The 20,688-nt window shown below is 38.8% G+C and overlaps 1 protein-coding gene across 1 annotated transcript; it reads right to left on the bottom strand.

Annotated features, from left to right (window-relative positions):
* Positions 1-1,802: 1,802 nt before the first annotated feature.
* On the bottom strand, positions 1,803-8,259 carry LOC130557350 (histidine N-acetyltransferase-like). The gene is made up of 4 exons (XM_057339045.1): positions 8,082-8,259; positions 3,080-3,303; positions 2,484-2,708; positions 1,803-2,379 (listed from the first exon to the last, which is right to left on the bottom strand). The coding sequence occupies exons 2-4, from the start codon at positions 3,293-3,295 to the stop codon at positions 1,813-1,815; spliced, it is 1,008 nt and encodes a 335-aa protein (XP_057195028.1). The 5' UTR covers positions 3,296-3,303; positions 8,082-8,259; the 3' UTR covers positions 1,803-1,812.
* Positions 8,260-20,688: the final 12,429 nt, after the last annotated feature.

The following is a 20,688-nucleotide window of genomic DNA, read 5'->3' as shown; positions in this document are numbered from 1 at the left end:
TTGGTATAATTTATTAGGGTCTACATGAAATGTCTGGAAAATATTTTGCTTAAAAACACTCAATGGCTGTTTAAACAAAACCCTTTTTGCCTCGTAAAAAACAGCTATGCTCACAGCAACCCATTTTGGTGAATGTCTCTTTAACTGATAATGAGTTACAGCGAACCCCACCCCCCTTCTGTCCGGCGAGTGAACACAACACACGTGAAGTACTGCCATGGCAATGGTTTAGCTAAATTATATTTCCTGAACTCCTCTGCAGATAGTTTCGTTTTAAACGTCTCAAATCAATCGTCTGGGGACTAAAAAATCCGTCACAGAAAACAGCGCTCAGTTGTGTGTGTATGCTCGCCTAAAATCCACGGAATGCGCACCTGCAGATCTCAGCGGAATTACGTGGATTTTAGCGCTTGTCGTTGACAAGTTATAACATTACACATACAACGTGAGAGCATACCCAGTATGCTGTGACAGATTTTTCAGCCTAAGGACGAATGATTTGAGACGTTTAAAACGAAGCTAACCCCAGTGTTCGCCCCTGTTCATTAGCAAAACAAACAGCTTGCCGCAGCTGAACATATTAACGCACATAATGTACAGTACATACAGCTAAGTGCCCATTTGCCAAATAACATATAAATATAGATTAAGTTTAACACTGGCTTTGAATGTTCTATTTAGCCCGTGACTGACTTAGCTCCCTTCGCTATCATATGCTAATGTTATCCTTCTATATATACTGTACATGTACGTCAATTCAGACTGTTGATAAATATTACCTACATCGGCAGCTTTGTGTCGGTCAGTTGGTCTCGATCCCTCTTGAGGAACAACTTTGAAGCTAATCCTGCTTGTACTGTCCCAGGTTGATAAAGCATGAAGTGATTCGCTCAAACAAGCAGGTTTTTACTTATAGTTTCTGAGGGATTTCCACTAAAATATAAAATAAAATAAATCCACTCCTGTCTCTTACGAGATTAGGACTCTGTGCAGTGACTATATTGCATGTTGTCCACGAACTTTAGCCATGGCGTCACGTACACCGCTGTCACTTGTGAAAACAACAATGGCGGCAGCGCCGTGGGTGGAACTGTGTAGATTAAGAGGCGACAGTGCTCAAATTGAGTCAAGGACCCCCCATAAACAATTTTTTGGTGGGGGTTAGTCTCGAAATATACAATTTATACAAAATACACAATATATTTGATCATAATATGCATAATTATATACTATTTATTAAAAACAGTCTTACATAAAAGAACATGCATATTTTACTGTATTTTGGATCAATCAATGCAGGCTTGGTGAACAGAAAGGACTTTTGAACAGTAGTGTACGTCCAAGAGAATAATTCTAGCATTATTTACCAATGTAGTATTTACTATTTTCCCTAAATACAACTGGATGATTGACACTTTGTGATAATAATGTTTGTTCCAAAAGACTTGTTTAAATGCAAGAAACTAGTTTATTAGATATTAAAAATATAAATTGTGACAAGACCGGCTGTCCAGGGGTGGATTTAGTGATTTGGGGGCCCTAGGCAAATCCATGTATGGGGGCCCCAACTATGCACCATTTTACTTTACTGCAACCCTTATTTTTCTTCCTCCTCAAAGCACACAACTTTTCACCCCCAGTCAAAGTGACAGGGGAAAACTAAGCTTAATAAACACAGATACTGACTAATTAAAAAATATATAATAATGAATTCCCAAATGAAAAACATGGGATAAGTGTCTTAACAAAACACTTATATTAAAGTTCTAAAAAAATTTGATGAAATGAAAACTAATTGCTGTTATCCTTTCCCTAAATAACATCTGACTCCACAACGCACTGCTCTGTGTATTCTTTCACCAGCTCCACTTTAAGGGTCTCCCTAAAGAAATCGGCCATAGGCTTCCACAGCGCAGGCTCCAGGAAGACCTGACACATAACGTAACCCTTCAAAGCGCCTGTGTGGCACCTCAGGTGGCACAGCAGCTGTTGTACGGCCAGCTCTAGGTCTTTGCCAAACATGTCGATGTTTAGGTAGTACCAGTCATCACCAATCGGCACAGGGAACGGGAAGGTGCACAGGCTGGCCATGGTTGGGCGCATGGCATCGTCGACCATCCAATCAATGTCCTTCTTCATCAGGATGGCCATGTTGCTCGGAACAGGCTTGAAGGGCTGCCAATCTTGAACGATGGTGGCATTAGGAAGGACGTCCTGCATTAGAACATCACTCAAGAAGAGCTGATGCACTTTTGCAGGCTCCAGACGGACCGGGATGTTTGTGGGGGGCAGACCCTGCCCCGCAATACTGATATAAGGCCCGAGATCAGCCAGGCGCAATTTTAGGTCTTCGGCACGGAAGCGCACCAGGAGGATTCCCTTTGCATATGAATTGGGTAACAGAATGAAGATAATGCGGCTTTAGCACTTTTGTTCAAGACTAAATGTCAAATTTTACCAAAAGGTTTTTATATGGTTCCTACCTGTTTGGTGATGAGTCTGTACTTCTGGAAGTCTTTTGGCCCCAGTTGGTCATCTCTGGTCAATCTGCTGACTTTAACGTCAGGGTACTTTGATTTCACCAGCTGAGAGCAAAACCGCAGAAGTACCCCAGCAACACCCTTTCCCCTCTCCTGCGGGGCAACACGGAGCCCTTCCACCAGCATGGTCTCCCCATCATCAATAACACATGCTGACTCCAGCGCAATCTGGAAAATGGAGTCACATGACAAGCAAACAATGAATCTGTGTTCAATCTACAGCGATGGAGTGTTTCTAAAAAGCATCTAAATAGCAGTATAAATCTACACTAAAGACGCATCTTTTTACTCTTGCCTACACTACACTTCCATAATATAAATCCTCTGAGGGTTTAGGCTGCATTAGTTAGATCAACCGGAACCAGGAACACTTCCAAAAACAAATGATGTACTTGTTGCATCAAAATGTACTTGTTGACTTGACATTATTGCTGCTTGGAAACAAAAAACTTGAAAAACAAAATTGGATTATTATAATTATTGCAATAGGGATAGAACACTCACTTCAAAACCTTCATAATTTCAACACGTCATCTTACCACTTTGCCTTGCTTGCGAGCCAAAATGACGATGCGGTTGCTCTCTTGCAGCCAGGCTTGGTAGCGGGAGGGCAGATAGTCCAGGCCACCGTAAATATCCTTGCTCATGGCCATGATGTCACCAAAGTCTTCCTCTGTTGCCACTGTAAACTGCAGGCCGGTCTGAGGAGGGGCCTCGGGGAGCTGAGAGCAGGGGAGGCTATTTTCAATCTTCATCCTTGGAGCTGGAGACACAGTCAGTCACGGAATAAGATTTACAATGAGATAACTTGAGCAACCCTTTATAATCTGTGTACCGAGATAAAAACTGCCAAAAAAACTGTTGTGGGACATTGTAAAGTAGTGTTTTGAAGTGATATTTTATGTCAAGGGGGCAGAACATAACTTCCAGGGCAAAGCAAGGTTTCGTGCTTAATGTCGCAGTGTTTATCTTCCTGTGCCAACACACCAGCAGGTTGGCATCAATAGTGGCAACTTGTAACCATGCCCAAATGCTAGACACTCACCCCTGTGCCAACACACATACAGACCTCCTACTGCCAGAACCCTTAATCCTTTTTTTAATTCTCACTGAACAGCATCGCCCTGGTTCCCAGTGGAAAATAAAACCTTTTTTTTTAAAGGGACTTGGGAAATAATGGCGTGAGACGTCAGGGGGAAGGTGAAGCGGATGGGTAGGCAGATGTGTGCAAGCACGCATGGGTGGTGAGTGTCCAGGGATTGAAAGGCTGCGTAGTGGGGGCAACGCTCTGAACGAGTCACAGAGTAAACATTGTTTGCACCCCTTGGGCCCATACTGGTATAGAAAGCCCTGGTACTTTTCCACTGGTGCGCTACTGTAATGGGAAAAATCTCTACACACTTGTTTGCGTTTGGCAAACATGTATTAGGCAGCGAGTGTGTGACAAAAACAATTCATTCATGGTTCATTTGCCTATTGCTACAATATTTGATTTCCAAATTTCCATGTGACTGACTGTCTTTCATTCGCCCTTGCATTTGAATTGAGTTCACTTAAACTGAACTGATGTCTGATCAGAATCAATGTCTTACGCTAGTTTTAAGCCAACGGATGTCCGGTCGACTCTATGTGTAAGCCTTTTTTATTTGAAATTAATTTAGTGCTCAAAGATATAAACATAAATTCTTTTATGTTAGTTAAGTCTTTTGAAGCTGAAAATTTGTCCTTTGATGAGGTCAAACAAATGTTGTAAGATATGTAAAAATATACATATTACGCTACCTGTACAACCTAATGTGTCAATTAAAGTTTGTGCAATGTTATATAAACGTTATGCTGTGTTACATAAAAGCAAAAAGTCTTCTCGGGCTGTTATATCACAGTTATGTCATCTCCCCATGGAACAGACTTTCAAGTGGCCTTGGGCAGAGTTATTACCATTACATCACAATGAACTGATGACATCATGATTATTTATGTTCGTTGAAGGAGAGTATGAATATATACATATATATATATATATATATATATAAACACAAAGAAAGGGGTGCTTGCTTGCTGTGAAACAAAGAATCAAGTCAGGAAAGGAATGTTGAGTGTAGATCATGATGACCCATGTGAGGAAGTTGATGTAGATGAACCAATGGACAGAAGATGTGTCTATGGCTAAATTATACTGTAACAGGAGCCACTTCACAGGCCAGGTACTGAAGGTCTTGGCTGATAATACTGAAAGGTTGCAAGTTCAGATACTACAAGAGGTGATCCATGAGCTCAAGGGCACTGTAACGGGAAACCTGACCCCAGTTACTCCAGGGTGGATTACGCTTGCAATATGTGTACTGTAACTGTGCATAGTTTTGGATAAAATAGTGTTAACCGACTGCTCAGGATTATTACACCCAAAATGGGTGTTGACACGGTCTTACACCTCCTACATCCTAATGAAGACTTGTGGTTTCTTCAATGTCCTCTGTGTCCCCTTTAAGGAAGCTGGTATGCTACTGTACACTGTCTGTATACTATACTGTTAGACACAAACTTGGCCACTGGATAGAGCTGAGTTTTCACTCATTACAGACAGGAGAAGGACTGAGGGAATGCTATCTGTTGCCTTTTAACCCTGAAAGTCAGTTTAAACAAGTCAGACAATGGCTGAGAACGGACGCTCTTGACACCTGTGAAGCAATGGAAGGCTATTTTGTTTGGGGGAGTGAGGGTTTGTTATAAAAACAAACAGGGCTCTCTAGACTGCTTACGTGAAGGGAGGAACATAAGGTGAAATGTTTTGCCATCTGCCCCCAGTGTACATTCACAAGCCTTCACTTTATCGACTGTGTAGTACAAAACTTCTATAAGAAGTCTTCAATTATTATTTATTTTCATTTAATAAATATGCTATCTGTAAAAAATGAGGACGAGAAAATTAAGGATAAGAATGATAGTGTATTGTAATCTACAAACAAGGTTACTTGAGCTTGTTTTTCACCTTTCTGGCACATTTAAATAACTGGTGCAAGTCCAGCTGAATGATGACTTGAATTTTACACTCATCCTTTACCCATCTCTTTGCTTCAGATCACAATCTCAAACATTCATTTGAGCTTCAAACACAAATGTAAATAAAAATATGATTATGCTCATAAAAATAATAATAGGTGGCTTGATAAACAAGCATTATATATGTTTTATATAAGACATTGTGTTACAATAAATTAATTTCAGCAACCCAATTTTCTCTTCCATCCTTTAATTCCTCTGTCCTTCTTTGTCCTTTCCTCCTTCTATCTCTCTGTCTCAATCTATCTTTATCTAGAGGACAAATGATTGCATTGCAGACAGTATATTCCCCTCCCATCTTTCTGTTTATATAATTTCATTAAAGCAGATTATGGGAGTTTAGAATGTAACCTTCTTTTAAAGAAATAACATCCTTTTTGCCCATGATGCAAACATTATACCTCAAATGCAATCAAGAAATCTATGCAATGTATCCCGTATGCTTTCGTGCATAAAATGTACTCTCCTTTCTCACGTGTCATGTGTGGTAAGCATGATAACAAGAAGGGTCAACACCTACAGCAAGCTCTATAGGTCACTTTATTTCTGTAAAGAAAAGACAAGAAAATCTGAATAGTAGAATTGGATTAAAAACAAAATGCCCACATCATTTAAAAAACAAAGTGATTTAAAAAAACAAAAAGCCCTCAGTATTTGCTGGTGACTATCCTCTGTCCTGCATATTTGAATGGACTTGTTATGTTTGCATATGACCTGTCCTACAGTATGCATCCATCAACCAGAGGCATTTTACAATGAATGACATAAAACCTGAGATCACTGTAAATCTTACAAACAAAACAACGAAGTGAAAAATGATCAGTGAATAATGACCTACGTCAAAAGCTATTGTATGACTTTAAAAAGACAAGAAAAGATATGAAATGCAACACACAGGTGGTATGGAGAACTTGTCTTAGAAGGTCCTTCTTTGTACATTACAGAGCTTGGCAGCCGTGGTCTCTGTGACCTGTCATGCAACAGCTGAATCATCAATCACTATTGATATCATGGTACAATTGAGATCACATGTACAAGTTATATAGCACACTAAACCATCCTAAAAATGATTTCATTTCAATTATGACCACCAGGTTAGCCAAAGACGTTAGACTTAGTGGAAAATTGATAGATTACATTTACACATTTGGCACTTCCAAAGCAAAGTACAGTGCATTCAAGCTAAACATCAATTAGTACATGAGTTCCTTGAGATTCAAACCTGTGACCAACACATTTAGAGAAGTGCGTATATGTCATAATCATAAACCTCAAGTTTGTTTATTAAATGCAAATATGTCTGTGGTCTTAAAAAGATATTGCAGTACGTGGAGCAACATCAAAACCACCTAAAGCCTGACACTGCCACCACTGCAGCAGCTTGCCTGCACAACACGTCCATTATTAATAGGGCATGCCATATGTTTCTCCTACTAAGTTCTCTGGGTTGATTTAGTCAAGTACTTGAGCTATGGTATGTCAGTATGACCATTCACTTGACAAGGAAGTAAAAATGAAATATTATGAGCCCATCTACTTAACTCCCACATCTCGGCACGACCATTCGAACTCGCTAAGAAAGACATAAGCTTATTACAATCCCTTAATATGCCGTATAATTAACCGACAAATTTAAAATTGACAAAACGTATTCTAGATCGCGTGTTTATTATTATTACGTCAAAGATGTTCAAAAATATATATTATATTAGATAAGAACATCTTTAATTCAGCATCTTCAAAGTCAAAGCTGTGAGGAGCTCTCAGCATCACGAGCCCTACATTCGCCCCGCCCCCACTCGAATTAGTCCACATGCACAGCTGAAGCGCTCCGCTCCACCATCATTCCATTTAAAGGAAACAGTATCTAACCCGGAACCTCGTAAATAAATCTTACTGTTTGAGTGTCATTTAAGTAGCATGAGTGTCATTTAAGTAGCATGAGCATCCTTATAACGCTCTAGTTAAAATTCATTAATAAATCGGCTTTTATACAGAAATAAAGAGCATTTCGTATGTCGTGCATAATGCGCTGGCACGTCAAGCAGCAAGCAGGCGGCAATAGATTAGAATCAATGTGCTATAAACCGGTAGGCCCACCATTTCATTCGTTCATTTAATCTCCTTTTCTCTCAAATTTTGAAGTAACGTTACCGGCATTCTGAATCAGTTGGAAAACGTCGCATGCACAGAAGGTCGCGATGTGAAAAGGCTACTCGACATGAATGCCAACATATGAATAACAGGGACTCTCGTGCGAATTCCTTACATTTTATTCATTGCCTTGTCGTCTAAAACGTAACGTTATTTTAATTTGGGACCTACAAAATGGCGTGATACTCGGAATACTGTTAGGAGGACAGTACAAGTGATGTTAATGACACATAAAATGCGTGATGATCGTTTTACGCGTCGAGCCTTATAGTTTGAACGAGCAAAACCCTGTCTTTAACAACCGGTGGACAGTCAGATTTCACTTACCTCTACGTCGTTGTCGTTACCCGTGAAGGATACAGAGGTCAAATTGATAGATGCTGAATAGATGTAAGCCTTCGGTGCACTGCGATCAGATTAAAGGCTGAAATTTTCTAAATGCCGGTTGAGACGTACAATATATGAGGTATGAGGTTACTGTGAAGCCACTCCCAGAATTCCCATCCCCCAGTAGAAGGAAATGTGCCAGCCCCTAAACCATCGCCCAACCGTTATCAGTCTCTCTCTCTCTCTCTCTCTCTCTCTCTCTCTCTCTCTCTCTCTCTCCTCTAGCTCGGTGCCTGTCTCTCTCACCCAGTGTTGCCAGATTGGGCTTCTGTTGAACAGGTTAGACCAGAGAAAAATGCATTGGGCGGGTGGACCAAATTTGGGCTGTTTATGAAATTAAAAACCAGCCCAAGCAGCTTGCCATTTCTTTGCTTTTGATTAGTCAAGTTATTTCAAAACGTTCGAAAATAATTTGTAGTGCAGTCATAAACACATTATTACTTAACACATCCCTTATTGGTTCAGTTCAACAAATCAGGTCTGAAATAGGGAGAACTCACCTGTCAATCAATCTACAGTTGAGATCATGTGATGGATCGTGAGTGACGGGGGTTTTGGCGTGATAAAGGACCAGATTTTGTATATTGAAGCGATCGCAATGCCAAAGTGACCCAAATATATGTTGCACGGTAGGTTTGAGAGTTGCCTTAACATGACATAACTACAGTACGTCTTTCGTGAAGTATTGCAGGACATATAATGCTTTGATTGACAATAAAATATAAATCATATAAAAGATTGATTGACAAGTGATGTCATGCCTCACCCTTATACATGCCTCACTTTATACATGCTTTTGTTATGTCAAGACTGGATTATTGTAATTCTTTGTAATTGGGAATTCCTGCTGTTCTCATGAACCGTCTTCAACAATTACAAAATGCAGCAACTACTGTAGATGGTTGACTGGGACCAAGAAACAGGTCAGTGTTTCCCCAATGTTAGCCTCCTTGCACTAGATGCCTGTTAAATTTTAGAGTTCAATTTAAGGTTTTAGAGTATATTTTTAAAGGACTCATAAAATGAGCACTTTCAACAAGTTGGTATAATTTATTAGGGTCTACATGAAATGTCTGGAAAATATTTTGCTTAAAAACACTCAATGGCTGTTTAAACAAAACCCTTTTTGCCTCGTAAAAAACAGCTATGCTCACAGCAACCCATTTTGGTGCATGTCTCTTTAACTGATAATGAGTTACAGCGAACCCCACCCCCCTTCTGTCCAGCGAGTGAACACAACACACGTGTAGTACTGCATCAATGGTTTAGCAAATTATATTTCCTGAACTCCTCTGCAGGTAGTTTCGTTTTAAACGTCTCAAATCATGTCTGGTGGACTAAAAAATCCGTCACAGAAAACAGCGCTCAGTGTGTGTGTATGCTCGCCTAAAATCCACGGAATGCGCACCTGCAGATCTCAGCGGAATTACGTGGATTTTAGCGCTTGTCGTTGACAAGTTATAACATTACACAACAACGTGAGAGCATAACCAGTATGCTGTGACAGATTTCCAGTAGGGGTTCAATCTTCAGCTGGCTGGCAGGAGCTGCCCTGGCAGGTCACGTGACCCGGCACTCCCGCACTGGCAGGTCACGTGACCCGGCACCACCCGACACTGGCAGGTACCATGGCCCGGCACTCAGCTAAACAGAGCCAGAAGATGCAGACTTTAACGCGTTCTCGCAGCTCTTATAAATACAAATTAAATATTTTTTTATTCTGCATTTGTTCGTATGGATGTCTTCTTGTGCATGCACAGCATTTTGTGTGGAATTTTTGCATTTTAAAGCACTCAAAGTACGGTGAGAACAACTGGCAGGTGGCAGTTGCACTGTCAGCTAAAAAACCACTGGCTTTCACACGTTCCCACAGCTCTCCTGCATAGAAATTATTTATTCTGCATGCATGAATGCTTGCACTACAGGCTTCCTGCTAAGAAGAAATGTCAGATAAAAATTGTTGAGACTTCTACAGTGTAACAGTTCATTGGTCAAAACACAGTTCTTTGAAACTATGAAATTTAAAAAGTGCGTTAAGTGTTCGTTTTTACCGGACTGTAGTTTTATGACATAATAAAATATGTTATTGCTGTGAATGTAAATATTTTATCTGGTCCATTAAGATTATGCTATAGGCATTAAAATAGTCTGTTAAAAATGTTTGTTTTTTGCTAAAATTATTGGCCGTGTCTCACTATTTTACTTGGGTTATACATTTTTGTTAAATAATGTTTCTGTGGCTCAGTGATAGAGCATTGCATTAGCATCGGAAAAGTTTGTGGGTTCGATTGCAAGGGAATACTAATGCTTGAATGCAATGTCACTTTGGATAAAAGCGTCTGCCAAATGAATAAATGTAAATTTAACAATCTGCTTTATATTTTTATTTATGTAAATGGCTGTACATATTACTACTATTGTGTTGTTGTTTTTTTTGTTGTCAAAAAATTGAACTAAACTATAAACAACACAGGCCTATTAATTGCAGCTATTCTCCAAATATAATCAACAAATGCGTTTTCCGTTCGCTCTACGTGAGCTTAAAGTAGCTTCTTTTGTTCTAAAAAAAACTTTGTGTCCTTTTACCAACACACTGCATGCTTTCGATTCAGAAACTTGGGATATTGTAAGCTTGTTGTGGATATATCTTATTTTAAGTAATAGCTAGGGTACAACAAGTATTAGGCTATACATCCCGTACCTTATAATTCCATTGCTTTTTGTATACGTTGGTTTTCTTTACTGTGCACTCTAAAAATGGTTGTTAAAACAGACACACAAACAGACACACATTTACTGCGTTATTTTTGTGACAAAACAAATTGTGTTACTTTAACCTAACGTTTTTTCACAAAGGATAAAACTTTGTTCTAATTGCAACCGCTGTTGGCGGTTTAAATTAATTAATAAAGAATATATTTTCCTGTAAAACTTATTTTTCATCATTTTAAAACATCCATATAATAACCCAAACTAGTTTTTCATTATTTTTTTCTCAGCATTTCTCTCATTGTTTCTGAACCATCTCCAGTGCAGCCTTGATTATCAATGGCAGGTGCCAGTGTATAAATATTGAACACGATTAATAAAATCTTAAGAGTGCTTTTCCACAATCGTGCCGGACCGTTCTCGTTGCTTTGCTTAATCGCTCAACTGCTTTGGGCCAGCCTGTATGTAGGCCTAAATTGAACTTTTTAGAATGTAAACGCAAATACGCGTCACGCGTCACTCGCTGCCTTGGTAACGCAAGAGACTGAGCTATGACTTGAAAAACGTTTTCGTTTGGTACCCCCCAGCTTCAGCTGTTAACCACTTAACCATTAACATTGTTAAGTTAAAATTATTAAATAAATTGAATTGAATAATCACAACCGAGTGACTAACCCTGAGTGGCGACGTCACTACACGCATTCTATCAGCACGATTCAGCATAACAGATTAGCGGTTATGATCAAATTTAATTCATAATCGTTAATTGTTCTCCCGGCCNTTTTTTTGCTGACAATCGGCTTCTGGAAGGCAATTATTCAAAAACATACACGCACAATGTAATTGGAGTATGACAGCCAATGGCGTGACACAATCAACGATGACGTAAAGCTTATTCCTAGCTAGCGGTTATATGGCGGACGGAGAAATGGATCGTTTATGTTCTATGGTTTGAAATTCACAATCATGGCAGGCAAGTAAAATAAATTATCATATTTCTTACAAACCCATGTTTTCTAGGGACTGTTTAGCCCTAATTCTAGTATCATACAAATTAATATAATTTTTAATGACACTTTTTAGCCTTTTTTTAGCCTACTGTAATAAGGCTAACTTTGCAGTTAATGAAATTATAGTATGTTCAATTATGTTTTAGAAATGCACACAATAACCTCCACACAAAATGTTGTGCATGCACAAGAACACATCCATACGAACAAACGCAGAATAAAAAATATTATAATTTCTATACAGAAGAGCTGCGAGAACGCGTGAAAGTCTGCGCATCTTCTGGCTCTGTTTAGCTGACACAAGCGCCACCTGCCAGTTGTTCTCACCGTATTTTGAGCGCTTTAAAACGCAAAACCTCCACACAACATGTTTCTCATGGACAAGAAGACATCCATATAAACAAATGCAAAATAAAAAATATTAAAAATTTTATACAGAAGAGCTGTGGGAACGCGTGAAAATCGGCGCATCTTCTGGCTCTGTTTAGCTGTGTGGCGGGTCACTTGACCTGCCAGTGTCGGATCACGTGACCTACCAGTATCGGGAGTGCCGGGTCACGTGACCAGCCAGTGTCGAGAGTGCCGGGTCACGTGACCTGCCAGTGGCGGGAGTGCCGGGTCACGTGACCTGCCAGTGGCAGCTCCTGCCAGCCAGCTGAAGATTGAACCCCCTCTCCAGATTTTTCAGCCTAAAGACGAATGATTTGAGACGTTTAAAACGAAGCTAACCCCAGTGTTCGCCCCTGTTCATTAGCAAAACAAACAGCTTGCCGCAACTGAACATATTAACGCACATAATGTACAGTACATACAGCTAAGTGCCCATTTGCCAAATAACATATAAATATAGAGTAAGTTTAACACTGGCTTTGAATGTTCTATTTAGCCCCTGACTGACTTAGCTCCCTTCGCTATCATATGCTAATGTTATCCTCCTATATATACTGTACATGTACGTCAATTCAGACTGTTGATAAATATTACCTACATCGGCAGCTTTGTCTCGGTCAGTTGGTCTCGATCCCTCTTGAGGAACAACTTTGAAGCTAATCCTGCTTGTACTGTCCCAGGTTGATAAAGCATGAAGTGATTCGCGCAAACAAGCAGGTTTTTACTTATAGTTTCTGAGGGATTTCCACTAAAATATAAAATAAAATAAATCCACTCCTGTCTCTTACGAGGTTAGGACTCTGTGCAGTGACTATATTGCATGTTGTCCACGAACTTTAGCCATAGCGTCCCATACACCGCTGTCGCTTGTGAAAACAACAATCGCGGCAGCGCCGTGGGTGGAACTGTGTAGAGTAAGCGGCGACAGTGCTCAAATTGAGTCAATGACCCCCCCCAAAAATGTTTTGGTGGGGGTTAGTCTCGCAATATACAATTTATACAAAATACACAATATATTTGATCATAATATGCATAATTATATACTATTTATTAAAAACAGGCTTACATAAAAGAACATGCTTATTTTACTGTATTTTGGATCAAATCAATGCAGGCTTGGTGAACAGAAAGGACTTTTGAACAGTAGTGTACGTCCAAGAGAATAATTCTAGCATTATTTACCAATGTAGTATTTACTATTTTCCCTAAATACAACTGGATGATTGACACTTTGTGATAATAATGTTTGTTCCAAAAGACTTGTTTAAATGCAAGAAACTAGTTTATTAGATATTAAAAATATAAATTGTGACAAGACCGGCTGTCCAGGGGTGGATTTAGTGATTTGGGGGCCCTAGGCAAATCCATGTATGGGGGCCCCAACTATGCACCATTTTACTTTACTGCAACCCTTATTTTTCTTCCTCCTCAAAGCACACAACTTTTCACCCCCAGTCAAAGTGACAGGGGAAAACTAAGCTTAATAAACATAGATACTGACTAATACAAATATATAATAATGGATTCCCAAATGAAAAACATGGGATAAGTGTCTTAACAAAACACTTATATTAAAGTTCTAAAAACAATTGATGAAATGAAAACTAATAAGTTATATAAAGCATTAAATTTATTCAATCAAACAGAAAAGTTGAACATTGTAATATAAGCCTTTTTTATAAGCCTTTTTAGCCCATAAGTAACCAGTCTAACTAAATGAGCAATGCTCATTCACACCCTACGTTCTCTTGTAGTTCACTGAGCTTTGAACGATTCACTGATCTCTTACATTCTGTGTAAACGAATTGATTCAAAGGAGTCATTTGTTTGCGAGTCATTCTGATCGCAATATGAGTTCATACTGGCGAACTCGCTGTGTACAGAATAACGCTGATTCAACGAGCCAACTAAACAGCTAAAATCATTATAATGATGTACAGCAAGTTAATTTAGGAAACCTTTTCAAGAAATTCAAGAAAATGTAAATTGAACGTAAAACACCTGAACAGCCGTGAAACACAGCTAATACAGCTCTTTTACTGAACTCTTCAGCGTCTCACTGCTGGTAACGAAACAGCACCTCCATTGTGGCGTAACTGCAGTTACAAATGACAATCTGTTTAATAATGTACGCAGTGTCTTTTGTGAAGACACTCGACATAATTTTGACTTGAGTCTGAGGCGGCCTGAAATTTGATTGAGACCTTTCATGCATTTCAATATAACCAAATTTCTGTACTAGTGCATACAGTATGAATCGTTAGCACTGTACTGACGTTATTATATTATGTCTTTATGTGCCCATCGGTCTGCGCAACGGAGTCAAACAACCTTTCTACCTTTGAACTGGCCCTCTCCTACCAAGCGCACAGCGCTCTTTGTTTGACAGATGTTTTGGTCATCAGTCATTATAACTGTGTTGTCAGTGTTCATGGAGAAATACTCACCGGCACATTATCATTGCTCGAACTTTCCCGGAAAGTTCTGTTTGGTTTGCTGCGGAGAACAAGTGAAACAAATTGTGGTTTGGACCAGATTTTGTTCGAAATCAGGTCACAGACAGTCATTTTTCGATTTTGAATGTAATATGCTGAGCGCTTTAAAATTTTCTAGCTGGTGTCGAACTCATCTCGCGCATATACGGTGCTAATGGAATGGTCCACTCTAATCTATAATGGGGAGTGCCTTCGTTATTCGTAATAACGTAAAATGTTAACAGGGATATATTGATAATAACCGACTAATTTGATGATTACTTGGGGCTCTACGTGGCTGCTGACATGGCTTATTGGTTAAGTCCACCCCTTCCTTTTGGGGGCCCCTGGTAGCTCGGGGCCCCAGGCAATTGCCTACCTTTGCCTAATGGGTAAGTCCGCCCCTGCGGCTGTCAGTCTGTGTGTTAGTGTTGTGGGAATTTTTCAACATTTCAGTGCAGTTTACATAGTTACGTCCAGTAGGTGGCGGCAAGGGACTGTTATGAGTGAGTCAGTCAGTCAGCAGACTATTCAACCATTTCAGTCCAAAAGTTTTATTCAGCTTTATTCAGGAACTAACTATGGCTATCAATATGTCAATCATAGCTATTTCAAGAGTGAATCCCGCATTAATATGCCGATGTAATTCCCGAAACTTTGCAGCATGTATGTGGCCGTTGGTAGCAGCTGTTTAGCAGCATGAAAAACAAGTTTTATACAATTCTGAATGGATTATATGACAGAAACCGCACAACGAGCACTCCCTTTCTAATTACAAAAAAGCTGTCACTCAACTTCATCGAGATCTCTAGCACCCCAGAACCAGGCCTAATAATAATATACGCAAGAAATACAAAAGCCCCAACATGGAGTTCATAAATATAGTGGAAAGATATATAGAGAGAGAAAATTACCCCTCAAAAAAGTAGAAGCTTCCTCTTCAGGACTGCGAGTGGAGGTTTATTATTCTCCATTTTTTTGCTGGAGTTAGCTTCACCGGAGCGACGCCGATCAAGCAGTCATGTCAACGACGTCCTGCGCTTAGCGGTCTTTAAACGTGGGGCGGGGCGTTTAAAATTTAAAGAGACATGACAACTAGCCCATAAACAAACTTAATATAAATTACTGTAAATAATTAATTCACGAAATTTACGATATCCATTACATGAATTTAATCACATTTGTCATTATAATTTTTACTCAAATAAAAATATCTGAGGGACTCCCCTAAGTCTATTTTTTACTTCTTATGGAGGGTCCCTAATGACTTATGGACTTATGGATAACCCCAGCCCCCCTTCAATTCGAGCACTGAGGGGCGGTAATATTATAATAAGAGCCTGCGTCTACGTCACATCAGGAACGAAATCTGAACGGCTCGATGCTTGCTCACATGCTTGCAGAGAAAGGCTTACCAAAACAAAGTTACTGGGATCTTGTTTTTCATGTTTTCTGGGTTGCTAGATGCGCTTAAACACAGAAAAAATGGACTTTCATACAATGGGTCCTTTAAAAGGACATTTACTTCCTCTAGCATTTGGTGTGAGATAGTCTATATCTGATAGTCTTATATCTCACTGCTTGTCATGTTGTCTGTGTATTATGTTTCTTGTTACTTTATATGCTGTTTATTGGAAAGCACTTTGGTCAACATGAGTTGTTTTAATATATATATATATATATATATATATATATATATACAGTATATATACAAATAAATGAAATGTAGATTGATTGACAGGTGAGGTCTCCCTATCCCAGACCTTTCCTGTAGCTCAGTGGTTAGAGCATGGTGCTAACAATGCCAAGGGATTGCACATACTTGGAAACAAAAATGTATAGGATAATGCAATGTAAGTCGCTTTGGATCTGCCAATTGCGTAAATGTAATCTAAATGTAAGCGCATTATTGTTGCTGCTGTTCTTTTTTTGTTGTTCTGTTGTATGCATCAATGAATTGCACATTTTTGGCTGCCGTGGTGTGTGAATGAAGTTCATGAACGAGTGGAAAATGCCTACTCAACTTTCCGGATACGATTAATTATAGTGGGCACTTTTTGCACAAAATGTGTTTTTGAGGGTTAAAGTCATTGGTTAATTTAAAGTGGTTTGTGGACATATTAGTCATATTTTCTAACTCTCTTTAATGCTATGTTTGATCCGTTTGACCTGTTTGACCTGTTTTCCTGGTTTAATTATATTTTTTCATCTTGTCATAGTTCGTTTTAAGGAGATAAAATGGTCATTATCATCGTTGATTGACATTGCAAAGACCTGCCAACCTGTACGCATTTTACGTAGCAGGTACGCATTTTGACCTCAAAGTACGCTGGTACGATTTGTCACTCTAAACCAGTGGTTCTCAAACATTTTTGGCTTAAAGGTACAATGCGGGATGGTTTGTATGATCTATTAACAGAAATGCAATATAACATACAAAACTGTGTCTTTAGATGTGTATAAAAACCTTACGTAATGAAAAGTTATGTTTTTATTACCTTAGAATAAACCAGTTGTATCTACATAGGGAGCGGGCCTATCTACATGGAATTTGTTATGTTGCGCAGCCATGTTTTGTACAGTAAGCTCTAACGGACAAACAGCTCTACAGAGCACGTTTCGTATATGTTGGTCTTCCTCGTGCTTATTTTTTAGATGCAGCTTGCGTCATCACTGAGTTGAAGAGCACAAATAGTAAGTCGTAGTACGGAGAGAAGAGGAGTGTCGTCGTCTAGCTGAAGCAATTGATTGTTCTGTCTTAAAGTTTTGATAAAATGGAGGACCATGCGTATTGTGCACAAGAAGCCGACAGAGCGTGAATCTCCGTCGTCAAAGAAGCGCAAACGTGATGCTGCCAGACGAATTAGAGACAAACGGCGGCAGAAATCAGAGATAAACATTGGTGTATCTATATTACCAGATGGAAGGCACTGTTGAAAGACAAATGTTTTCAAGAGCAACGCCAAATTGCCTGTTTTCTGCTAGACTGGTAAGATAATTCAACATTTTCAATGTTTCTCACTTTTTCAATGTTTACCAAACCACTGTTTTGTTGAAACGGTAAGTTAGCATTTTATACAAATGGCCATATAACCTCCGAATAATAATGTTTTTCCATCCCTGCGGTACGTACTCCGGTTGTTCCTGACTTTACAAAGGGGGAGACAAACGTCTACTAACTTACACCTACTTATCGCTGTCAGATCAAACATTTGAACAGCGTTGCTATTTACGATTAGCTAACTTTAGTTACTTTCACTACTCTCACGTGTACTAGATAGCACGCAAGAAATATATCTAATTATAGAATTGTAACAGTAACTTTCGCAATAGAATACATGTTAAATGATTAATTACGTTACTATATTACCTTACCTTTGTAAAGAAACATCGTTGCTTGTATCACTGCTATCCGCTGTCTCAGTAGACGACATCTTTTTTTACTGTTGCGGCCACCGTCGTACTTCGAAAGGGAGGGGTGAGGCAAATGACTCAGAGATTCGATTGCAAAACTATAATACATAGCTAGTGGCCTGCTGATTTTCAAGAACTGCGCCTTAGACGTACCCCTTTTTATGATTTTTTTCAAGCCAAGTACCCCTTGACCAGACAACAACATTTTGCTTTAAAATACAGTGAAATGAGAGTCAGAAGTTATTATATCTGATGCCCCCGAGCAGGTTTATTGCTTAAAAAATTCTGTATGTAGCTTTATGCAACTATGTAAATCTCTTAAGTATTAGGTAAACAGTTAAAGGTAAATCAGTGTTTTTCAGTTCAGTAAAAGTTTATTGTGATCATTTTTTTAACTTTTTTTCAACAGTTTGAAAAACTCATACGATGCTTCGAGTGCTTTTGCTGATGCACTTGTGGCTTTTTTCATGTTTTCTTGGCATGGTGTAAATTCATGAAATTTTCTTCTGAAAAACTCCAGTGAGTTCCCGACCTGATTTGGGTGTTTAGTCCGGAGATGCCGTTGAAGATGAGCTGGCTTCATTGCGCTGTTATAACAGCTCACCACATAAAAAACACAGGAGGAGCTTGTCCTCTTTTAAGAAGCCACCTGTCCATTTTATCGCACCTCTTTAACTTACATTATTTCGCGCCCAGACACTGCTCCTGATTCCGGGTCCGGGTTTTTCAGGCCAAGTCATATTCTTTAACCAATAGCGTTTTAAAGGGAGATGTTTTGAACCACTTTACATAGTATTGCCAGTTTTTTTAATCTATGAAAAAAATATACTTACCTAGACAAATAATCAACATCTATAACTTTTCAGTGCATTTTTTTATTTATCTTATAAGACCAAACAATGTTTTCTGAAACTCTTAATAATTAACAGAAAAAAAGAACAAAATAAAAGAACCACTAAAGACCAAAAATGTTGTTTGTATTTGAGTGCTTTTCACTTTTTCTGCTTTTGCAGTGAAACCATATTCCTGAACTTGGCTACACCTGACACCCTATTTCAGTGTTTGACAAGCTACATGACTAGTTTCAGTGTTTGACTAGCTACAGTGACTAGTTGCACATGTTTGACTAGCTTTTCCAAGGCGACCGTTAAGAAGGTAGCCTATCGCTTTAACATTTCCATAGCGACGCGGCACTGTATCAGTGACACACCCCAGAGCCACAGCAAGCTTAGACTGTCATTTCAATTTTTTTTCCTCTAAAATAACAAGTTGGAATGTAAGATAAGTGATCTTAACAATTGCTTAAATTGCAGATACTGTGTCTGATCTGAATAAAACATATCCGTCAAATTACATTTGAGGAGATTGTTATTGCCGCTTCCATGAATGTTCTAATCACACCGGTGTGATCATACAGGCAAAGGGTTAACAACATTATGAAAAGTGAATTTAAGACATTGAGGACAGGCTGGAACCCTGCAATTAACGGAAATCCATCGTAGCGAACGGAGAACTTTAATCCATGATATAAAAATACTATTGTCATAATTTATTGATTTTCATAAGTTACAGTAATTTCTAAAACTGTCAGCTCTCATTCGTAACTGACAAAGTTCCAGAAACCCACCATTTGATGAACATGTTCTATGCAAATCAGCCAAATATCTGATGACTGCATTTGTAGGCTGGTTAGAAAGGTTATCAACAACTATAGAACAAAAATAAGATGATATATGTCATTTTAAGCATGAAAGTCATTGCCCAAATGGAGCGCGAGATGAAGCAATGGGCTCTCACTAACATAGAGGCAAATGCGTATGAACTGCGGACCACCAGAGGTGGACGAAGTACACAACTTCCTTACTTGAGTGAAAGTACAGATACTACTGGTCAAATATTACTCCACTACAAGTAAAAGTTGTAAAGACAGATTCTTACTTGAGTAAAAGTACAGAAGTACGTGCTTTTAAAAGTACTCAAGTATTAAAAGTAAATTTCCTTTATGTCAGTTGTGCATTGTTTTATTGTCGTATACCTTATGCCTCTGAAGCACCTACTGAATACACGAGTAGCCACAGTAATCAGTTGTATTAAAGGAGTAGATCACTTCAAAATTTGCCCCCATTGACTTCCCATAGTCAGTTTTTATTCCTACTATGGAAAGTCAATGGGGGACAAATTTTGCAGTGAGCAACTCCTTTAAGAGCTTTATATGTTTAGCACACATATGTTTAGTTTAGATAAATCCGAGCATTTAGCCTAATTATCCTCATTAGCCCCCTAGGCCTATATGTATTAATGAGCAGTGTTCTTTTATTTTGTATATTCCTTTACCAGTTTTAGCAGCAATTTACCAGTAAGTAGTAAGGTTCTTGTAAATAGTCAAAGTGTAGAAGCCATGTGTTTGCTTGGTTACCATTTTATTACCATAATTTAACTACAAACATAAACTATAGCATATTAATGTATAATGAAACTATGGCACTGTTTAGTTGCTGTGGTTTTACTAAAGATTATTAATTGGAGTATGGTTCCTATATATTAGAAAAT

Source organism: Triplophysa rosa, linkage group LG1 (genome assembly GCF_024868665.1).
Source record: "Triplophysa rosa linkage group LG1, Trosa_1v2, whole genome shotgun sequence".
In the NCBI taxonomy this organism is placed as follows: Eukaryota; Metazoa; Chordata; class Actinopteri; order Cypriniformes; family Nemacheilidae; genus Triplophysa; species Triplophysa rosa.
Note: the sequence above shows the minus strand (reverse complement) of the source record. Positions and strands in the feature narration are given on the sequence as shown.